The sequence below is a fragment of the Stegostoma tigrinum genome, chromosome 11 (genome assembly GCF_030684315.1).
Source record: "Stegostoma tigrinum isolate sSteTig4 chromosome 11, sSteTig4.hap1, whole genome shotgun sequence".
Lineage (NCBI taxonomy): Eukaryota > Metazoa > Chordata > Chondrichthyes > Orectolobiformes > Stegostomatidae > Stegostoma > Stegostoma tigrinum.
The window spans coordinates 68,583,781-68,607,026 of NC_081364.1; the positions used below are offsets into that span (position 1 = coordinate 68,583,781).

The following is a 23,246-nucleotide window of genomic DNA, read 5'->3' on the forward strand; positions in this document are numbered from 1 at the left end:
AACTCAGGCACAGAGGAATTGCTGATGAAGGCATAGTAATTTTACTTGGAAATTGTTCACCACATAAATGAAAAAGGTTTCTTTTCAGGAATCCACCTTTTGAGAAGAATTGAGTTCAGTGACAGATGTTTAGCTACGTCTAGATGCTGTTTGCTCTTAGGTTTTACCAACAGAATAACAAACAAAATTCAAAATTGAAATAAAACAATGAACTGCAGATGCTGAAATCTGAATCTTAAAAAAAACACTGAAGAAACTCGGCACATCTGACAGCTTTTGTGGAGTAAAAGCAGAGTTGATGTTTTGAGTCCAGTGACATTTCTGCAGAGCTGATAATAGCTAGGAAAGGATAATGAAAATGTTAATGACAGATAGTAGGAGGGAAATGGAGTGAACAGATAGATGGAGCCCAGAGAGAGAGAGAGAATGATAGTTAAGTGACAAAGGGGTAGATGATGGTAAGTCAGGAAAGGAGAAAAACTGATAACAGGGACAATGAGTAAGTGAAAATGGCTTGGCTAGGCTGAAAGTAGCTTATGTTGCCACTGGGCCTGGGGTGTGGAGTGGCTAAAGTATGTTGAGGAAGGCCTTCAGGTTATAAAGTTATTGAACTTGATATTGAGCCCTGAAAGCTGCAGGATCTCAAGCGGAAGACAGAATGCTGTTCTTCCAGCTTGCACTGAGCCTTGCTGGAGCACTTGCGGCAGGCCTGAGATGGAAATGTTCACTAGGTAGCATGGTGGTGTGTTGTGTAGGCACCTGGAAGCTCAAGGCTATTTTATGGACAGAACATAAGTATAATGTTCTGCAAAGCAGTTGCCCAGTTTGCATTCGTCTCCCCAGCGTAGAGCAGACCACATTGTGAATAGTGAAAACAATAAACTAGATTGAGTGAACTGCAGGGAAATTGCTGCTTCACCTGCAAAGGTGTGTCTGGAGCCTCCGATAGTGAGAAGGGATGAAGTAAATGGACTAGTGTTACTCTTTCTGCGACTGCACGGGAAGGTGCACTCGGGATGTGTGTAATGTTAGCAGTTGGGGAGGAGTGTAACTTGCTGTACAAGGTGTACTGGAAGGAATGGTTCATGCAAAATGCTGATGAGGGAGGAGAGGAGAATATGTGTCTGGTGGTGGCATTGCACTGGAGGTGGTTGAAAGGGCAGTTTATGATCTTTTGTATGCAGATCCTAGTTAAGCTACAATGCATTTTGAAGGTTTCCTTTGCTGAGAACTGGCTGAGGTAAACATTTCATCTACTGAAGTGGTAGAGGTGAGTACAATTACAATTTTAAAAGACATTTGGACAACCACATGGATATGAGCCAAATGCAGGTAAATTCAGTTTAGGAGAATTGGTCAGCATGGGGCGGTGGGTCTGTTTCCGTGCTGTGTGCCTCCATGACTCTAGTCCTTTGTGCTGACTTGGCTGCGATGCCCATTAAGTGCGTGGAGGGTCATATTTGTGCCCTGGCATTTGCAAGAAATTTCTAGAATCAGGCTGTTTACGTAGTCTTAAAATTACAGCGAGAGTTATTCAAAACCAAATAATTAAATGAGAAACAAAAACAGAAGTTGCTGGAAAAGCTCAGCTGGCCTGGCAGCATCTGTGAAGAAAAGAATCAGAGTTAATGTTTGGGGTCCAGTGACCCTCCCTCAGAACTCAGAACAGATCTGCTGAGCTTATCCATCAACCTCTGTTTTTGTTCCTGATTTACAGCATTTGCAATTCTTCCAGTTTTTAATGAAATGAGAATGTAGCTTTTTTTAAATGTTAACTTTATAAACTTGAAACTTTATCAACTTTAAAGCCTATAAACTTTAACTTTCTCATCCTCACTCTGAGTAAAGCAAGGAGATAGGCCCGTTGGTAAGTAAATACAGGGATGAGCCACACTCTAGCCTTGTAACTGACTGAATAATGCCTTGAGAGTACTAACGGATTTCTTGCGATTAGGTGCGATTATCCTGAGCCTCATTGATCATGAGTCTGTCTAAATTATCTAAAACCACAGACTACTGTTTTTTCATTATAACTGCAAGCTTGTTGAGGGAACAGCATCTAACCTGATCACTCTGACTTTTTTTTATGAGTTAGGTGCTGAAGGTCAAGGGTAGGATGAAAGGTCAAATCCTGTAGGTCAACGTGAAGATGAAGGATCAGACCATACATCTCACGAGTCTTAAAGCTGTTTAGTAAAATAATTTTCATATTAAAGAAATTGTTGTTGCTATCCTATGTGTTACTTATTGCAATGCTCACACAAGTCTCTTTCAAAATCCCTTCATTTGGCTGTATTTGCTTTCATTGTTGTTTTGATTTAGAAGTATCATTCTGAGCGTTTAATCATTCAATCACCAAGACTTTCAATCATTCAATCACTTCAGTCTCCATGACATTGCCCTGCCTTGCATTTATCAGCTCAGCCAATGCTTATAAAGACCATGTTCTTTTAATTTTCTGTGTATTATCATTCTGGAAAGAAATAGAAAAATAACCAAAGATTGTTAAGGAATGGCTGCTTTTTTTTTAAAAAAATCATTTAACTTGGTGTACACAACCTGGTTGTTTTGGTTAATCTGTATTCTTGTACACACTGTTTACGCAACTGCTGGTTCCAGCAGTAGTAGATAGTTTGCAGATGCCTGGAGCCAGGGGCTATGTACAAATGGAGATTCAGCTGACATCAAATTGTCAATTAATCTCTGGACTAGTGACCAATTATCGATGACAAAAGCCTTTCTGCCTGTAAATAAAAACTCTGTGATTGATTGGTTCCCAGGTACCTGAACAGTTTAGGGCTGTAAACAAGATAGTGAGAAGCCATCAGACCTCTGCAAGCTTCGGAGCTGCTTCTGTTGTCTGCAGTAAAAAACACTTTCATTCTTATGAAAACCAGTAGTTTCTATCAACTGTGGCATTTCAGTAATCAGAGGCCATTATAAGTGTGAACCAGTCACCCTGTACCCCCTACAAACAAGTGAAAGCATCTAGAGAAAGAAGATCAAGATGCAGCATTTATCATGAAAGAATCACCTTAACAGATTCCGTCACCAGGGACCACTGAACTGCTTTTCCAGTTTTTTCCTCTGCCGACAATGCTCATATTGTTTTCCTGTTTGCGTATGTGTGTGTGTGTGTAAGGAGCAAAATTATAAAGTAGTTAGAGTTTTGAGTAGGAGCGTTTTCTGCTGATAGTTCATAATTGTTTACCTGTGCCTAAAATCTATTTATTTGATAAAATGTAATGATTCTTGTCAAATGCTTTCCATCAACTTGGGCCTGAAAGTCCTCAGTTGGAGAATTCTTATTTTTAAACATCTTTAACTTTTGTGACAATTGTGAGCAAAATGGGGCTTTATTCCAGTGTGTTGCCCAGTGAAGTTTAACAAAGTTTTGAAGGCTTCTCTAGGATTGTTTAAAACAGTAGGATCAAGGATTTTGGTGCAGTATTCATAAATAACACAGGTGAACCAAAACACGAGGTTGTGTACTGCATTTGAGACATGGCACTGGAAACGGCAAAGGATTTCCTACAGGTTTTCTCTGGCAATCTAAGGGGACTTTCATAGAACTTGTTGATCGATTTAGCAGGTAACCTGGTGCTAGTTTTGCCTGACAGGACTAAGAAAGCATAGGTAAATGAGGTACTTGCATGGCACGTGGGTTTAGAGGAAATATGAGAGAGTTGCAGCATTTAAAGCAGCTTGAGTATGAAGAGAGAATTAGGAAACTCGATGTAGTGGTAAAAGGCGAATCGAGAGCAGAACATGATAAGGAAATGTCAGAAAAACATAAAAGTGGAGTTGTGGATAGTGACGAAGGATGCTGTAGGTTGCAGAGAGACATAGATAAGCTGCAGAACTGGGCTGAGAGGTGGCAAATGGAGTTTAATGCAGACAAGTGTGAGGTGAATGCACTTTGGTAGGAGTAACCGGAAGGCAAAGTACAGGGCTAATGGTAAGATTCTTAGTAGTGTAGATGAGCAGAGAGATCTCGGTGTCCATGTACACAGATCCTTGAAAGTTGCCACCCAGGTTGACAGGGCTGTTAAGAAGGCATACAGTGTTTTAGCTTTTATTAATAGAGGGATCGAGTTCCGGAACCAAGAGGTTAGGGTGAAGCTGTACAAAACTCTGGTGCGGCTGCACTTGGAGTATTGTGTACAGTTCTGGTCACCACATTATAAGAAGGATGTGGAAGCTTTGGAAAGGGTGCAGAGGAGATTTGCTAGGATGTTGCCTGGTACGGAGGGAAGGTCTTACAAGGAAAGGCTGAGGGACTTGAGGCTGTTTTCATTAGAGAGAAGAAGGTTGAGAGGTGACTTAATTGAAACATATAAAATAATCAGAGGGTTAGACAGGGTGGATAGGGAGAGCCTTTTTCCTAGGATGGTGACGGCGAGCACGAGGGGGCATAGCTTTAAATTGAGGGGTGAAAGACATAGGACAGATGTCAGAGGTAGTTTCTTTACTCGGAGAGTAGTAAGGGAATGGAACACTTTGCCTGCAACAGTAGTAGATTCGCCAACTTTAGGTACATTTAAGTCGTCATTGGACAAGCATATGGACGTACATGGAATAGTGTAGGTTAGATGGGCTTGAGATCGGTATGACAGGTCGGCACAACATCGAGGGCCGAAGGGCCTGTACTGTGCTGTAATGTAATGTTCTATGTTCTATGTAAAAGAAAATGGGAGTGAAATGGATGAAAATGAAAAAACTAGAATTAGAACTACAAGTGTGCAAGTAAGTTGGGGGATATGAATATCAGATTAAAATCATGTATTTGAAACAGGAAAAATCAGATGCTATTGCAGACCCTGATGAGCAGAATCTGAGCCACGATTTGAAATCTACTGAAGAAATGTTCAAGTTTGTACAGGACCTTCACAAACTTGAGGAAAATCTTGTGGAGGCATTCTTTGTCATTTAAGAAAATGTCTTCAAATATATTGGCCAATAAAAGACTGGACACTACTCACAAAATCATAGAAGAATCATAGAATTTTACAGTACATGAGGAGGTCATTTGACGCATCACGTCTGTATCATCTCCCAAAACAGCTATCCAGCTCGTCCCATTCTCTGTAGCCCTCAAACTTCATCACTTTCAAACATAAATCCAGATCCCTTTTGAAATCTTGTGGAATCTGCCTTCACCACTCTCCCAGGCAGCACATTCCAAATCCTAACAACTGAGTAAAGACATTTTTTCTCATCTCACTTCTGGTTCTCTTGCTGACAGTATTGAAATTGTGTGACTTTCACTCCCAAAGTATCATTCTCCAGGAGTAAAGCAACTCCATCTACACTAATTTCTTGACAACCCTGACAACAAGTCTCACTCCAATTGGACTTTGTACAATGGAACCAGGAATGCACTCTCCACCTGTGGTATTGACTTTTTATTTTACTCTCTGGAGGAAACTGTAAATTTGGGAAAAGCATTTCAGAAGTCATTGTATTTCAATATACTTAGGGGTTTAGGTGCTTCTTTGAAGGAAAAAAAGTCAGTAACATATACCAACTAATGGAAAAAGATATCATTCTTTACCCTGTTAAATTTGCTTATAATTTTGAACAACTCACTAAGGTCATTCTCAACTTACTCCGCATGAGATTTACAGGTTAGATATGGGAAATATCTGCTTCATTGTCATAGGTTTCTCAGGATTATGATACCTTAAGAACATTGATTTTGGGTGCAGAGTTAGTGTCTGAGGCAGAGAGGCAAATGTTCTGGAGTTTAAGGAAGCAGCAGGGGCAAACCCATATCGAGTTTGAGTTTGAGTGCTCTTGACAGGGGAATGAAAACATGAGAAGCTGAAACCACGTATGACACTCTTAGAGATTTTCTCTTGGAATTTAAAAACTCATTACCTTCTTATTACCTCATGTTGAGGATTAAAGGTTTGCAACTGCTAGACAGTCAGCAATAATGGCTGATGATTACTCGTTAAACCATAAAATATTTTTCTGTCTCCCTCACAAATTTGAAAGGGATTGGAAATGGGAGAATGAAAGGCGAGTGATTAGCCAAGTTATGGAACAGAAGGCAGAATCCCACAGGTTCTCCTCATATCAGAAGGGAAAATACTGAAGGTGGAGGTGAAAATAGCAGATGTGTTTCCATGGTAACAAATTGGGATATATTCATTCAGAATGCTACATGTTGAGAGGGAAATGTTTTGGAGCTTGTAAGAATGGCATTGTAGAGGAAACTGAGGAGATAATGAGCATGGATCAAAATGTAGCTTTAACTACATTAACAGACCAGAGGTAAACACTGCTGTGAAGTAGTAAATGGGCGAGACATGTGATGGGTTTTTGTTTGTACATATTTATTCAAAGAAGCAACTAAACTCATAAGTATTTGAAACACAATGACTACTGAAATGCTTTTCCTAAATTTAGGTTTCCCTCCAGGAAGTTCAATGAAAAGTCAATGGCATAGATGGAGAGTGCATTCCTGGTTGCATTGTACAAAGTCCAATTGGAGAATGACTTGTTGGAATTAGTGGTAGTCAGGGTAGCCAAGAAATTAGATGTAGGTAGAGTTGCTTTACTCTTGGGGAATGATATGTTGGGAGTGGAAGTCATAGCTTCATCTATAATCACAAAGCTAAGTTGAGGCTAAATAGATGGTACAGTTACAAGAACAAGATCTGGGTATTTTTCCATTGTGTGCTGTGACCAGTGAATGGCTAAACGATGTCCGTCACCAGCAGTCATTGCCATACCACCATCGGATGTTAGGGTGAATGAAGCCCTTATTTAAAAATGAGGATAATTCAACAAAAGTGTTTAGCGTGTCTTTGTTAATTGAGGCTCAGGAGGCCAGACCAGCATCGGGGTGGCATGACTGGACAACTCCCTGGAGGCTAGGCCCTTGGTGACTGAAAGTCAGACTCGAAGTTTGAAGTCCAGCACAGTCTAAAGACTTGGCCCACCTGGTCTGAATCCTGGCACGGACTTGGTGAAAAGCCTAAAAGTCAAGTGCTTCTTAAATAGAAAATTTCTTTATTCTTTATCCTTATGCTGAACTTTTTTATTTATGATTCTGTCAAGTCTGTAATGTGTACCTAAGCATTCTGTACCTAGGTACCTGGTACCTAAAATGATGCTAAAGCAGTGACATTACAGACTTGTTACTGCACTGCATGTGACCATAAAGGCTAATTCAGTTCACCTGAATTCAGTTGAGATGCTGATTAAACTGAGCTAGCAAGGACAGCTCCCGCTGAAGCTGAAGGACTTCCAGAATGGTATTATATTTAAAACAAAGTTCTGATGAGGAAGCGGAGCTACCTTCACAGACCTGAGGACAAAGAATAGATGGTCGTTCATCAAATAGCGGTACCACTCAAATGTTGTAAGGAGATATGTTCAGTAGAATACAGAAAACCCACAGATATCAATTATCAGGTATTTTACATGGCTAAGGCTTCATAAAGATGTGATGCAGTTCTGTAAAACATGCCATGCAGTTCTGTAAAACATGCCATGGCAAACCCAGTTGTCAGAAGCTATTTCTTTCAGCACAGTTACAGCTATAATAGAAATGAAACGGACAAAAGGAAGTAGAGAATAGAACATAGAACAGTACAGCACAGAACAGGCCCTTCAGCCCACAATGTTGTGCCGACCATTGATCCTCATGTATGCACCCTTAAATTTCTGTGACCATATACATGTCCAGCAGTTTCTTAAATGACCCCAATGACCTTGCTTCCACAACTGCTGCTGGCAACGCATTCCATGCTCCCACAACTCTCTGCGTAAAGAACCTGCCTCTGACATCCCCTCTATACTTTCCACCAACCAGCTTAAAACTATGACCCCTCGTGCTAGCCATTTCTGCCCTGGGAAATAGTCTCTGGCTATCAACTCTATCTATGCCTCTCATTATCTTGTATACCTCAATTAGGTCCCCTCTCCTCCTCCTTTTCTCCAATGAAAAGAGACCGAGCTCAGTCAACCTCTCTTCATAAGATAAGCCCTCCAGTCCAGGCAGCATCCTGGTAAACCTCCTCTGAACCCTCTCCAAAGCATCCACATCTTTCCTATAATAGGGCGCCCAGAACTGGACGCAGTATTCCAAGTGCGGTCTAACCAAAGTTTTATAGAGCTGCAACAAGATCTCACGACTCTTAAACTCAATCCCCCTGTTAATGAAAGCCAAAACACCATATGCTTTCTTAACAACCCTGTCCACTTGGGTGGCCATTTTAAGGGATCTATGTATCTGCACACCAAGATCCCTCTGTTCCTCCACGCTGCCAAGAATCCTATCCTTAATCCTGTACTCAGCTTTCAAATTCGACCTTCCAAAATGCATCACCTCGCATTTATCCAGGTTGAACTCCATCTGCCACCTCTCAGCCCATCTCTGCATCCTGTCAATGTCCCGCTGCAGCCTACAACAGCCCTCTACACTGTCAACGACACCTCCGACCTTTGTGTCGTCTGCAAACTTGCTGACCCATCCTTCAATCCCCTCGTCCAAGTCATTAATAAAAATTACAAACAGTAGAGGCCCAAGGACAGAGCCCTAGAATAGGGCCAGTAAGACTCAGAGGAGGACCAGGCAGGGTGTGGTTGCTGATCAAAGTGGGTCTGGTGGACTGATGTGCAGCTGTTTCAATGTGAGAAATGTAACAGGTAAAGCAAATGAACTTAGAGCTTGGATTAGTGCTTGGAACTATGATGTTGCTGCTATTACGGAGGCTTGGTTAAGGGAGGGACAGGATACAGATGTTTCAGGCTGGATAGAGGGGGATATTAAAAGGGTTTGGGGAGTTGCACTACTTGTCAAGGAGAATATCACAGCTGTACTATGGGAGGACACCTTGGATGGCTCATACAGTGAGGCAATATGGGTTGAGTGCAGGAACAGCAAGGGTGCAATCACAATGTTTGTGGTTTATCTCAGCCTCCCACAGGGAGATAGAAGAACAGATATGTAGGCAGATTTTGGCAAGATGTAAAAATAACAGGGTTGTTGTTGTGGGTGATTTTAACTTCCCGGATATTGACTGGGACTCACTTGTGCTTCGAGCGTGGATGGGGCAGAGTTTGTAAGGAGCATCCGGGAGGCTTCTTGAAACACTACGTAGACAGCCCAATTAAGGAAGGGGCCACACTGGACCTAGGATGACTGGGGAGTGAGCTTGGTCAGGTGGTCAACATCTCAGTAGGGCAGCAGCTTGGGAACAGTTATCACTTTGATTAACAGTGATCAGTAAGCTTTAAGGTACTGATGGATAAAGACCAATGTAGTTGTCAGGTGAAGGTGCTAAATTGGGGAAAGGCTAATTAAAACAATATTAAGCAGGAACTGAAGAATGTAAATTGGAGGCAGATGTTTGAGGGCAGATCAACATATGGTATGTGGGAGGCTTTCAAGTGTAAGTTGATAGAAATTCAGGATCAGCACATTCCTGTAAGGATGAAGGATAAGTTTGGCAAGCTTAGAGAACCTTGGTTAATGAGAGATATTGTGAGCCTCGTCAAAAAGAAAAAGGAAGCATTTATCAAGGCTAGGAAACTGGGAACACACAAAGCAAGGGTGGAATGCACGAAAAGTTGAAAGAAATTTAAGCAAGGAGTCAGGAGGGCTAAAAGGGGTCATGAAAAGTCATTGGCCTACAGAATTAAGGAAAATCTCAGGCTTTGAGGAATCAGGAGATGAGTTACCTATTGTTAATATTATTTCTCACCTCTGACCTGCCCTTGTAGCCATAAAACATGGAAGGGGACAGCAAACAAACAAGTCTTTCAGTCCACCGTAACCCTAATCCTAACCCCTTTTGGTCCACCATATTTGTGCTGACCATGCTGCCTTTCTAAACTAATCCCAGGTGCCTGTACATAGCAAATCTAGTTTAGTTTCTGATCAATGGTAACTCATGGGATATTGACAGTGGATGACTCATTGACTGGAAAGTCATTGAACATCAAGGTGCAGCTGTGCAGTTGTCTCTTATCGGAGGTAGTGATTGCCTTGCATTTGTGCTGTGTGAATGTTACTTGCCAGCCTAAGCCTGGATATTGTCCATGCCTTGCTGCATTTGAACATGGACTGCTTCAATATCTGAGGAGACACAAATAATGCTGAACATTTTGCAATAACAGCGACCATCCCCAATTCTGACCTTATGATGGAGGGAAGGTCCTTTATGAAGCAGCTGAAGATGATTGGGCCTAGGACACTCACGTGAAGAATTACTGCAGTGATGTCTTGGAGCTGAGATGATTGACCTCCAAAAACCACAACCGTCTTCACACATGGTAGGTATGGCTTCAATCAGTCAAGAGTTTTCCTCCTGACTCCATGTTTGGTTAAATGTGACCTGGACATCATCGGCTGTCACTCTCCCCTCTCCTCTGGAATTGAGCTCTTTTATTCATGTTTGAACGAAGGTTGTAATGAGGTCCAGAACTGTGAGACCCTGACAGAATCCAAACTGGGCATCTGTGAGCATATTATTGCTGAGCAAGTAGTGCATGATAGTACTGTTTATTCTGCGTGCATGATAACACTGTTGATATCCCCTTCCAGCACTTTACTGATGATTGAGAATGGACTGATGGGATGGTAATTGGCCACGTTGGATTTATCCTGCATTTGTAATGGATGTAACTACATAATTGTATAAATTGTATAATTGTAACTATAAATATTAACTGTGTAATTTTCCACATTGTCAGGTAGATAACCAGTGTTGTAACTGCACTGGAACAGCTTAGCAAGGTGAGCAACAAGTTCTGGAGTACAGGCATTCAAGTATTATATATCAACCTTTTCCTAGCTACAATCAGTTCTGAAGAAGGGTCACTGAACCTGAAACGTTACCTCTGCATTCTTTCCACTGATATTGCCTGACCTGAGCTTTTCTAGCAATTTCTGATCATCTTTCGGTATTATTGTTGGAATGTCGTCAGGCCCCATGAGCTTTGCATCACCCACTGCCCCTAAAAGTTTATTGATAACGTGGAGTGAGTGGAATGGTCTGAAGACCTGGTGCCATGAAATTTCATGGTGCCCAGGCCAATGTTGTGGACTGTCAGGGGAACTGTCTTCCAGCTGTATACCACTGTCCTGCCAGGGTTGGTGATGATGGTGTTTGGGACATAGTAATATCCATGGTATCGTATCTGATAGGCAATGTCAGGCTGTTTCTTGACTAAAAACAAAAAATACCAAGAATCACATTTGTCAGACATCATCCATGGCGAGAGAGCAGGCTAATGTTTTGAGTCGAGATGAGTCTTCATCAAGCCAGTGTGAACTATGGAGGGGGCAGCTTTTGTGCAATGGGTGGTGAGGGGGGCGCGCAGTGATGTGTGGTGGACGGAGGTGGTGGAGTGCAGGGGGAGAAACGGTGTTGATAGTGTAGATTAAGTGATCGTAATGTGAACGTGGTGTGTTTAACTGTCAAACTGGAAGGAACAGACAGTCCAAGTGGAGTTTGGTGAGGTGGGTGGGGGGAGGGGGGAGGGAGAGATGATATGGCCGCAGAGATTGAAACAAGCAAATTTAAAAGGAAGGAAAGGAATGGAAGTGGGTTTACGATCTGAAGGTGTTGAAATCATATTAGGCCCGACTTAATGTTGAGATAGAGATCATGGGATCTGCAAATGCTGGAGAATCCAAGATAACAAAGTGTGGGGCTGGATGAACACAGCAGGCCAAGTAGCATCTCAGGAGCACAAAAGCTGACGTTTCGGGCCTAGACCCTTCATCATCTAGGCCCGAAACGTCAGCTTTTGTGTTCCTGAGATGCTGCTTGGCCTGCTGTGTTCATCCAGCCCCACACTTAATGTTGTGTTTGTTCTACGTTTGGCAGTTATATGTACCATTCTGCCATTCTCACATTCTGATTGCTTAATCTGCACGACCAACACCCTTTCTCCAACCCCTCTCACTCCATCCACCACTCCCCTCTCATTACGTAAGTGCGGCCCCCTCCACACTTCACGTCTGCCCTGATGAAGAGTAATCTAGACTTGGTCTCTCACCATGGATGCTGCCTGACCCGGTGTTATCGCCAGCATTTTTTTGTTTTCAATACAGTTGCCAACATTTGGAGTAATTGGCTCCTACATTGTTTCATAACTAGTCTGTGAGACTGCTCTCTCAATTTTGACATTAGCCTCCAGATGAAAAGGTAAGAGCCCATGGGATCCAAGTAAATTTGGCAAATTGGATTCACGGTTGGCTGAGTGTTAGGAGGCAGGTGATGATTGAGGAGTGGAAGTCCAGCTGGACGCCTGTGTCCACTGGAGTCCTGTGGGGTTCAGTGTCGGGGCCCTTGCTGTTTTTGGTTTATATAGGTGTTTAGATTTGAATATTGCAGGGTTGATCACTAGATTTTCAGATAATATAAATGTTGATGGAGTGGTAAATAGTGAGGAGGATAGCCTTAGATTACAGGAAGATATCGATGGCTGGTCAGATGGGATGATCAGTGACAAATGGGATTTAATCTGGATAATTGTGAGGTGGAGGTGTTGAACTTGGATGGATCTAAGAAGTAAGGAGATAGAAACCCAAAGAACTGCACTTGCTGTAAATCAGGAACAAAAACAGAAGCTGCTGGAAAAGCCCAGTAGGTCTGGCAGCATCTGTGAAAGAAAACGCAGAAATAATGTTTTTGTCCGGTGACCCTTCCTCAGAACTGATGGTGTCTGGAAAAACGTCACTTTATGTTATCAGAAAATAGAGAGGTGGGTGGGGTAGGGAGTAAACGATAGGATAGAGCCCAAAGAGAGAGAAAGCCAGTTAGACAGACAAAGGAGTTGCTAACGATCAGGCTGGGAGGGTGAATAGTTGTTAATGGGGACCGTTAGTGACTAACAACAGGGGGCAGGCTATGTGGTAACAAGGCCTGGGATGGGGGCTAGGACATGGGAGAGTTTAGGCCCTAAAATTATTGAACTCAGTATTGAGTCCAGAGGGAGGTAGGTCCCCAAGCGGTTTTGTTCCTCGAGCTTGCATTGGGCTTCACTGGAACACTGCTGCAAGCCAGAGACGGAAGATGTTGACCAGGGAGAAGGGTGGTGCATTAAAGTGGCAGGCAACAGGTAGTTGAGTGTGTTTTTTGTGAGCAGAACGTAGATGTTCTGTGAAGCAGTCGCCAAGTCTACACTTGGTTTCCCCAATGTAGAGGAGACCAAATTGTGAGCAGCAAATGTAGTAGAATAGATTCTGTGAAGTGCAGGTGAAGTGTTGCTTCACTTGAAAGGTATGTTCGGGCCCTTAGAAACTGGGGAGGGAGGAGGTAAATGGGCAGGTGTTGCACCTTCGCCGGTTGCGGGGGAAGGTGCTGTAGGGCTGTGGGGAGGTGTTAGGGGTGAAGGAAGTGTGGACCAGGATGACCCGGAGGGAACGGTCCCTGCGGGAGGCGGACAAGGGAAGAGAGGGGAATATGTGTTTGGTGGTGGATTTTAACTAGAGGCAGCGGAAATGGCATCTGATGATCTTCTGGATATGAATGCTGGTGGGATGGTAGGGAAGGATAAGGGGAACCCTATCGCTTTTGCGGGAGCGAAGAGAAGGGGTGAGGGGGGCAAATGCAGGAGGTGGGTTGAACCTGGTTGAGGGTCCTAACGACAGCAGAGCTAGGGAATCCTCGGTTGAGGAAGAAGGTGGACATTTCGGAGGCTCCCTTGTCGAAGTTGGCCTCATCTGAACATATGCGATGGAGACGGAGGAACTGAGAGAATGGAATGAAGTCTTTACAGGAAGGTAAGGAGATATATTTTGAACAGTAGGACCTGGGAAGCTTGGAGAGTAAAGGGAACTGCTGAGCATGTACACCAGTTCCTCAAGGTGTGAATAGTGGATAAAGTGGTTAAGAAAGCATGCAGCATTCTTGCCTTTATTAGCCAGGCATGAAGTTTAAGTGCTGGGAGGTTATGTTGAATTGTAAAAAAAAAAATGTTGGGTAAGCCACTGCTGGAGTATTGTGTGCAGTTCTGAAATCTACATTATAGGAAGGACGTGGTATCACTGGAGACGGTGCTGAGGAGATTTACCAGGATGCTGCCTGACCTGGAGAATATCAGTTAGGAAGAGAGATTGAACAGTTGTTTTCTTAGAGTTCAGGAGATTGAGAGGAAATAATTGAGATATATAAAATTATGAGGGATAGACAGGGAGAAACATTTCCTCTTGATGGAGGGATCAATGACCAGGGGCAGAAGGTTTAAAGGAGATGTGATTTTAAAAGAAACGGTGATGGAAATCTGGAGTTCACAGCTTATAAGCGTGGTAGAAGCTGAGACACTCAGAACAAGCATTTAGATGAACACTTGCAATGCCAAGGCATACAAAAATATGGACCAAGTGGTTGAAAATGAGACTAGAATACTAGCTGGGATTCTTTGAGTGTGTATATGATAGGCTCTGCAGATCTCTGTGACTTGATGAAAGTCTCTGATCTTTCCAGACCTTTCAAAAGATGATTGGTGACAGTAGCTTGAGGTTGGTTTTGTTGCAGGATGTGAGTCAGGAATAGAGAAGTCAGTGGGATACTTCTCTAAGAATAGAGATGGACCAAATGTCTTACTACCACGTTGTAGGGATCCTATGATTCTAAGAAACTAAATCAGTGTTAGAAGTACTCAACAGTGTTAAGAGAGTTTAGGATTGATGTTGGCTCTTTAGCTCTTTGAACATAGAACAGTTTGTAACTGACATGGAAACAAGAAAGGACTAACTTATATTGGTCATAGTCAACGAGCCTTCACTGAAAGGTTTGGAGCTTGCAATTTGAAACTATTCAGATACAAATGGTGTTTCAACCATTTATATAAAAATAAATCGCAATATTGGAAAACATAATGTGACTGCAAAGGCATTGTTCCAAATGTTAGAGTTAAGAAAAGCTAAGGTTATCGCGGGCAGTGAGGGAAGAATGAATGAATGGATACAAGTGTTGTGTTTTTTGTTGTTTATGTATTGAATGTTTTATAATGGAATATATGTGTGAAATGATCTATCATCATTTTCAGGTTTAGAGTCATATAAAGACAATGATCCAAATGATTTCTGGGAAGGCAGGACTGATGTATGAAGAGAAACTGGATAGGTTAGGGCTATATTCAGCGAAGTCTGGAAGAATGATGGAGGATCTCACAGAAACCGATAAAATTCTAACACAGCTAGACAGGATTTACACAAGAAGGATATTTCCAGTCACCAGGGAATCCAGAGCCAAGGGTCAAAGCTTAAGGTGGGCCATTTAGGCCTGAGATGAGGATTCTTTTTCAGCCAGCATGTGGTGAGCCTGTGAAATTTGCTGGCACAGAAAGCGGTTGAGGCCAAATCAGTGAAAGTTTTCAAGAAGGCGTTAGATATCGTTCTTAGGGCTAAAGGGATCAAAGTGCATGGGAGAAAAGCAGGAACAAGCTGTTGAGTTAGATGATCAGCCGTGATCAGTTTGAATGGTGGAGCAGACTTGAAGGTGCCAATAGTATACTCATGCTGTGAGTTTTCTGTTTATTTGTGTCTTTCCATTATTTTTGATTGTGGACTGAGATGGAAAAGGAGCTGTTTTAAAAACAAAGGATTGTTAAACAATTGCTCCACTTTTTCAAAGCAAATAACCTGACACTGTTGTAGGCACTATTTACACAATTGCTGGTTCCAGCAGGGGTAGGCAGTTTCCAGATGAGCTGGAATAAAGGCTGAGATTCAGTTAACAACAACAGGTGATTGACAGTTGGTGGCTGGTCTGCAGATGAATGAAAAAGGCGCTATGCTGCCAAAATCTGAGATTGATTTCCCTGGTGGCTGAAGAACTTTGGGCTGTGATAAGATTGTGAGAGGCCATCAGATCTTTGCAACACAGGAGCTGTCTGTGTTCTCTACTGTGAAAAGCACTTTCAACCTAAACAAAACCAGTTTATTTTTCCTTCAGCAATTGCTATAAGCCACGACCAAAGGCCTTTGTAAGTGTGAACCAGTCACTGTGCGCTTCCTGCAAACTGGTGAAACCATCCGGAAAGGAAGATCAAGGAGCAGCATTATGATCAGTTCTAGAAGTATCTCAATAGCTCCTGTGACAAGGGACTACTGAGTCTTTCCCTGTACCTGTAACACCATTGTTTTCTTCTCGCCTGCCTACCTGTAAGCTGATGGTTCATTAATGTTTACCAATCACTAGAGTTGATTTAATTTAAATAAATAATGATTGTTGTCAAGAACAGAAACCTCTCTCATACTTTCTGTCAACGTGGATCTGAAAGTCAGCTAAATTGGAGAGTTCTGAGTACCTTTTAGGAATTTTTAACCTCTGTGAAAACTCGAAGAATAGTGGGGCTTTATTCACAATACGTTATATCAGTGAGGTGTAGCAAGCTGAAAATCTTGATCCATTCTTTTTGTTACCCCTGAATGTGATTATTCCAATGCTACCTTGCTTGTCAGTCGCCTTAAAACCTGCATAAACCCATCGAAACAGAACTCCGTTTTTCATTATTGTAACTCACATTAAGTCCCTGTGCTTTCTGACCTACATTGGCTTCTGTCTAACAATGACTTGATTTTAAAATTCTCATCCTTATTTTCAAATCCATCTGTGACTTCCTCCACTCTATCTATATTCTCCACCAGTCTCAAAATCTCTCCGATATCTGCATTGCTCACGTAACAATCTGTTGATGCCCATAATCTTAACTGCTGCACAATTGGGAACATTGCCTTCAGCTGAAAAGACTCTGAAATTACCTTCTGTGAACCTCTCTTCCTTGCTACTGCTTTTCTATTATTTCAAAACTCTCTCCTTATTCTTGGTCTCCTTATGTGACCTGGTTAGATTTTATGTGACAGTGCTCTTGTTAGATTTCTATTTTTGGAAGGGGGTTAACTAGATTACAGGTGCTATCTCAGTACACATTGTTGTTAACATGTATGATTGCTGTGTAGTTTTGCAGCCAGTAGCTTAATGTCCTAATGTATGCACCTATCTGGCTTCAATGGCAGACAGATATTGATTGATTATTGCTTTTCAGCCTGGGAGTCAGTTGGTGCTGGTGAATCTCTGAGCCTTATTATTTCTGTTATGGTCTGTATGGCTATCTAATATCAGCTGTTTTCTAACCTGGCAACTGTGTCACACCGAGGAACCCAGCTATTAGCATAAACTCTGAATGAGGCTGGGATTCATTAACAGATTTGTAAGCATGTGTCTGACCATTTCTTAAAAGAGCACAGATACCCTAAGCAGTTGCATGGCTTTAAACATTGCAATTGGAGTATGTTCCTAGTTCTTCTTGTGTGTTGCTGTAATTATACACTGAGTAGGATCAAAGCACTAGTGACGTGTTCTTTACTGCAGGGCATTTGACACTTTGGCGAAAGCACTGAGCCCTACGGATGGAAGCACTGTGTCTGTTCTGATGGAAGGTTTGGAAGCTTTAGGAGAAACTAATATCCAGCTGATGAGCAGAGACCAATCGATGCCCATTATAGAAGTGGAAGGACCTTTACTGACAGACACCCATGTGATCTTCAAGGTTTGTTATCATGACAGGGCTGGTGGCGCGGTTTGCAGTTCCAATTCCAATAAATACCACAGTCTCCTATTCAGTGTAGGAACCTGTTGCACCTGATCCCTCCCTGCACACACATGATCAAGTACAAAGATTGCTGTGTGTAATATCGGAAAAGGCATTAGACAGAAGGGCAGGTGGGGGGTTTGAAGCTCATCAGATGTGCTCATGAACGTAACTATTGAAATACTAGGGTATGGTTTACAAAAGAAGTCAAAAAAGAGTCATGGAATATTGTCTTTGATCTGAAGGGGACTTGAATTCAAATGAGTTAGGTGTATGTTTCTTTTGTAAAGTCAAATGCCATCTTGTGTACTGTGCTAGCTTTAGAACTGTACCGCAGCAAAGATCAGTGTTCCTGTTTGTGTTTCTCCCATTCTCTGGAAACTAACAGGCAAATTTATTTTACATTTACTATGTGAGTAAACAGAATAACATCGCAACTATAATTTATTTTCTTCTGCTTCTCTCAAAATGTGAAATAACAGAGTGTGCTACACAAGCCCAGTTAGTCTATTAATCTTTGACTAGGCACCACAAAATGTAAGCGGGAAGCTTAAACTTGCCAATCCGTTCCTGCAGTGTCTTCATAATTTTAAAAGAAATAGCTTTGGTGAATTCACTGGTAGTAATTTTACAAGAATTCTTAGATTCTGGAAACGTTAGATTCAGAACAGACCGTTCCCCAATTCCGAGGGTCACCGGACCTGAAACATTAACTCTGCTTTCTCCTCCACAGATGCTGCCAGACCTGCTGAGCTTTTCCAGCAACTTTGTTTTTGTCCCTGATTTACAGCATCCTCAGTTCTTTTGGTTTTTGTTAGGCTTGGATGGTGAGGAGAAAGGAGATAAATGGACAGGAGTTGCAACTTGCATAATTGGGTAGTTCAGTGAAGTTTTGGGAGTGGAGGAGGAGTGTATCAGGGTGCCCCAGAAGGAACAGTCCCTGCAGAATGCTAACAAGGGAGAGGAATATGAGTGTGGTTATGGCATACTGCTGGAGATGGTGGAAATGGTGGCTGACATCCTTTGAATGTGGCTGCTGGTGGATTGGTAAGAGTGGGCCGGGGACCCTATTGCTGTTCTGAAAGGAAAAGGAAGGGGAGAGGGCAGATGTGTGGGAGATAGGTGGACATAACTAAGGGCCCTGTTGGTCACAGTAATGGGGAGTCCTGAGTTGAGAAAAACGTGGACATTTCTGAGGCCCCCGTGCAGAAGACAGTATCATCAGAACAGAAGCAGTGGAGATGGAGTAAGTTGGAAAGTTGAGTGGAGTCTTTACAAGAAGCAGGGTGTGAGGATGTGCAGTCCAGGTAACTGTGGGAGTCAGTGAGTTTATAGATGATATTGATCCCCTGCTTATACGAAGAAATGAAAACAGATGTCAAGGAAGGGAAGGGAGGAGTCAGATATGGCCCAGGTTAGGATGAGAGCTGGCCAGAAATTGGAGGAAAAGTTGATACATTTTTTCTGATTCAGAATGAGAGGGAGAAGCAGCATCGATGATTTCATTGATGTACCAGAGAAAGAGTTATTGTTGGGCAGGTGGTGCGGGTAAGATTGGAACAAGGAATGTTCCAAAGAGACCGGTATAACTGGGGCCCATGCAACTACCCATGGCCATGCCATTGACCTGAAGAAAGTGAGAGGAATTAAAGGAGTTGTTGTTCAAAGTGAGGACAAATTCGACCAGGCGGAAGTGAATGGTGATGAGTGGGAACAGGTCAGGCCTTTTTTTCTCCCCCCCCCCCCCCCCCAGAAAGAAGTGGAGACCCATGAGACCATCCTGATCGGGGGATGGACGCGTGAAGGGATTGCATCTCCATGGTGAAGAGGAGGCAGCTGGAGCCTGTGAACACGAAATCCTGAAACTGATGTGAAGTGTCAGAAGAATCATGGACATAATCGAGAAGAGAATGGGCGGGGGAAGAAAAAACAATGAGCCTCCTGCTCTCAGCCCTCCCAACCTATTCCCACAACCTCGTATTTACCTTAAATACCAGGTTTCTCCAGCTAATGAAGAGTCACCAGACACAAAACTTTAACTCTGCTTTCTTCCCAGATCCTGCCAGACCTGCTGACTTTAATCAACAATTTCTGTTTCTGGTCTTATTTTGAAATATCTTTTCATGATTCTGGTGTGAGAAAGGTACTACAAAAGAAGCTTTTAAGTTAAACTGCATCCATAAAATCTGACGTTCGAAGCAACATGAATCCTCTCTGATTCTCTTCTTTACGGGAGTAGTTGTTTATTAACATGAGGCACATGTGTGAACTCAATGTCAGTTTAGACCTGTTCAGATTGGGCCCTTGTGGTGGAGTGGCAACATCCCTGCCTCAGAGTTAGGACACCCAGGTGAAAGTCCCACCTATTCCAGAGATGTGTCATAACATTTCGGAACAGATTGGTTAAAAATATCAAAACCTATTCAGCATAATGGTGTGTTTCTGCATTGTAAATAGTAATAAATTTTATGTAATAATGTATTACTCTCAAACTACCTCAGTATTATCACACATTATGATTTGCGGTCGTGGCATTAAAGAGGTATGAAGAATAACAGGTTGCTGGTATGGTTTTCTTTTAACAGCTGACCATGCCCACCCCGATGCCCGAGTACTTGAATATCCATTACATCTGTGAATCTGCCTCCAGACTTCTCTTCCTCTCCATGCACTGGGCCAGATCCATCCCAGCATTCCAGGCTCTAGGGTAGGCCTTGTAATTCACGCATCCTGGTGCCAGAGAACTGTACTATTGTTTAAAAAAGGATCAAATGATTAAGTACACACCAGCCAAAATAACTGTTGGGAGAAACCCTAAGGGATAGCATAAATTTGTATTTGGAAAAATCCAGATTAATCAGTCAGCATTTAGGGATGGCATGGTGGCTAGCACTGCTGCCTCACAGCACCAGCGACCTGGGTTCAATTCCATCCTTGGGCAACTGTGTGCGTGCGTGTGCGTAGAGTTTGCACATTATCCTCATGTCCATGTGTGTTTCCTCCAGGTGCTCTGGTTTCCTCCTTCAGGCCAAAGATGTGCAGGTTAGGTGGATTGGCCATTCTAAATTGCCCATAGTGTTCAAAGGCAGATGGGTTGAGATGCTTTTGTGTGAGTGCTCTGAGGGTCAGTTTGGACTTTTTGGGCCGAAGGGCCTGTTTCCACATTCTAGGGATTCTAAAATTCGAAGAAAAAATTGATTTGTTAGGAGAATGTTGTGTCTGTTTAACTTGATAAAATTTATTAAGGTAGGGAGAGAGAGTAGTGCAATTGATGTAATCTAAAGGATTTTATCAATACTTTTGACTTTGTGTCATGTGGCAATCTGTCGACAAATTAAAGCCCACAAGGATCCAATGGAAAATGTTGAGTTGGATCTAAAATTAGCTGAGTGACAGGATGTAAATGATAATGGTTGACAAGTGTTTTTAGTGCTGGATAATTTTTCATGAGGTTGCTGGATTCAATTCTGTGTCCCTCATTGTTCTTGGTGTATATCTGTGATAAGTTTGCTGGCAATAGAAAAATTAGTCATTTTGAGAGTGAGGAAGAAAGGTTTAGTCTGCAGAAAAGTAAAAGTGTCATTGGCAGAAAAATGGAAAATGAAACTTGGTTCTGTTGGTGTAATATAACACATTTTGGGAGTGCAATAAGGCAAGGAAGTAGACAAAAATGCTGGAAAACCGATCAATTGCAGGAACAGAGGGATTGATCATATCTCCAGATTCTTGACGACAGGAGGCCAAATAGGTGTATTGGTTGAGTTTGTTGACTTGCTTGCCGAACTGACTTGTTTTCGTTGAGATGTTTCATCACCATGCTAGGTAACATCATCAGTGAGGGCTCCAATGAAGCGATGCTGTTCTACTCAGCTCGGAATTTATACTCGCGGTCCGTTATGTTGTGTAGTGTCATTTTCGGTAGTGTTCTTTTCAGGTTTCTATACGTTTGTTGAATGCATTATAGGCTGAGAAACATGCCTATTAGGAATTCCGGTTTAGCTTGGGTTACTGTGGTCACATTGTCCCTGTTAAACTGATGGTCTTCATTATCCGAGTGTACGGATACCAAGGAAGGTTCATTGTGTCGTTTTGCTGCTAGCTGATGTTCACGTATACTGATGGCGAGTTTCCTTCTGTTGTAATGTTTGTGGCAGTCGTTGAATGGTATATTTTAAACTACTTTGGTTGTTGTAGGAATGGTGTCTTTAATCCTTGTGAGTGTTTGTCGTAGAGTGGCTCTGGGCTTGTGTGCTGCCATGATTCCTAGTGGTTGTAGAAGTCTCATCATTTCACTCAGTCAGTGCCTCCCATTTCACTCAGATGCTGCGTCCCTGTTCTGATGTGTTCTCTATGTAGGGCAGTGTGGCCAGTGTGTTTTAGGGTGCACTGTGTCCTCCAGTTGTTGTCTGTTTAATAGGCATCTGTTGATGAAGTTGTTGGTTAACAAAGCATAAAGGATTCTTCCATGTATTACTATGTACATATTGACAACATCAGGAGGTCAGAAGTGCAAGAAAATGGTGCTGTGAAAGGAAAGTTATCATTCCATTGGAGGCAGCCCAGAGAAGGTTCACAAGGATGATTTGTGGTATAGTGAGGGGTTGTATTAGGAGCAATGGTTAAACAGGTTGGGTTAAACAGCTTGGGAATTGCTCACTGGAGATTCGAAAAATGAGAGGTGATCACATTGAAATGTATAGAATTATTAAGAGGCTTGACAGGGTAAATGCTGGGAGGATGATTCTCGTCAGTGGACAATCTCAGAATAAAGGGGTGCCAATTTAAGAGTGAGATGGGGGGGATGAATTTCTTCTGTCAGAACATTGAGACTCTTTGGAACTCCTTGCCGCAGAGAGCTGTGGGGGCAGAGTCCTTGCGTATAGTTAAGGCTGAGACCGACAGATTATTGATCAGTAGGGAAATAAAAGATTATGGGCAAAGGCAGGAAAGTGGATATGAGTTGTCAGATCTGTCAGGATCCTACTGAATGGCAGAATAGGCTCGAGGGGCCAAACTGCCTATTTGTTCCTGTTTCATATAGTGTTATGTTCTTCCAGAAGATCTCATTGAATAACAGTGCAGGTTTGAAGGGCTAAATGTTCTACTCGTGTTTCTTATGTTATGTTCCTGTAGCCTTAACAAAGTTCTTGAAACAACTGGAGAATTTTATTTGACAAAGCAAGAACTGCAGAATTAAATGTGCCTCTCCTGAAAAAGCAAATTAAAGGATCACATGAGTAAAATTTCTCTATAGAATGCGGAAGCCCAAGACTAGGGGACACATTCTTAAGGTGATGGGAGAGAGATTTAAGAAAGACATGAGTGGCAATTTTCTTTTTAAACACAGAGGCTGCTTCACGTAGGGAATGAACTTTTGAGGAAGTGGTGGATGTGGGTACAATTACGACTTCTAGATTGTTATTTGGATAAGATCATGAATACGAAAGGTTTGGAGGTATATGGGCCATGAGACAGCAGATGGGACTAGTTTAGTTTGGGATTACGTTTGGTATGGACTGGTTGGACCAAAAGGCCTGTTTCCATGCTGTATGACTCTATGACTATGATCCTGAATTTAAAGATGATCAGGACAGTTCAGTTGTGTGCTCTAAACTTTCATCATGGAATTTTTGGTTCAAATGTTTGTCACAAGCTCCAGATGTGTCCGCCATGTGGTTAAT

At 42.4% G+C, this 23,246-nt stretch overlaps 1 protein-coding gene across 1 annotated transcript in view; it reads left to right on the plus strand.

Annotated features, from left to right (window-relative positions):
• The window catches only part of LOC125460531 (nuclear receptor subfamily 2 group C member 2-like), a 186,514-nt gene that overhangs the window by 109,221 nt on the left and 54,047 nt on the right, over positions 1 to 23,246 (plus strand). The window contains exons 10-11 of the mRNA XM_059649547.1: positions 17,346 to 17,523; positions 20,151 to 20,272. Of these exons, the coding sequence (XP_059505530.1) occupies positions 17,346 to 17,523; positions 20,151 to 20,272 (300 nt within the window). The remainder of the gene's footprint in view (positions 1 to 17,345; positions 17,524 to 20,150; positions 20,273 to 23,246) is intronic.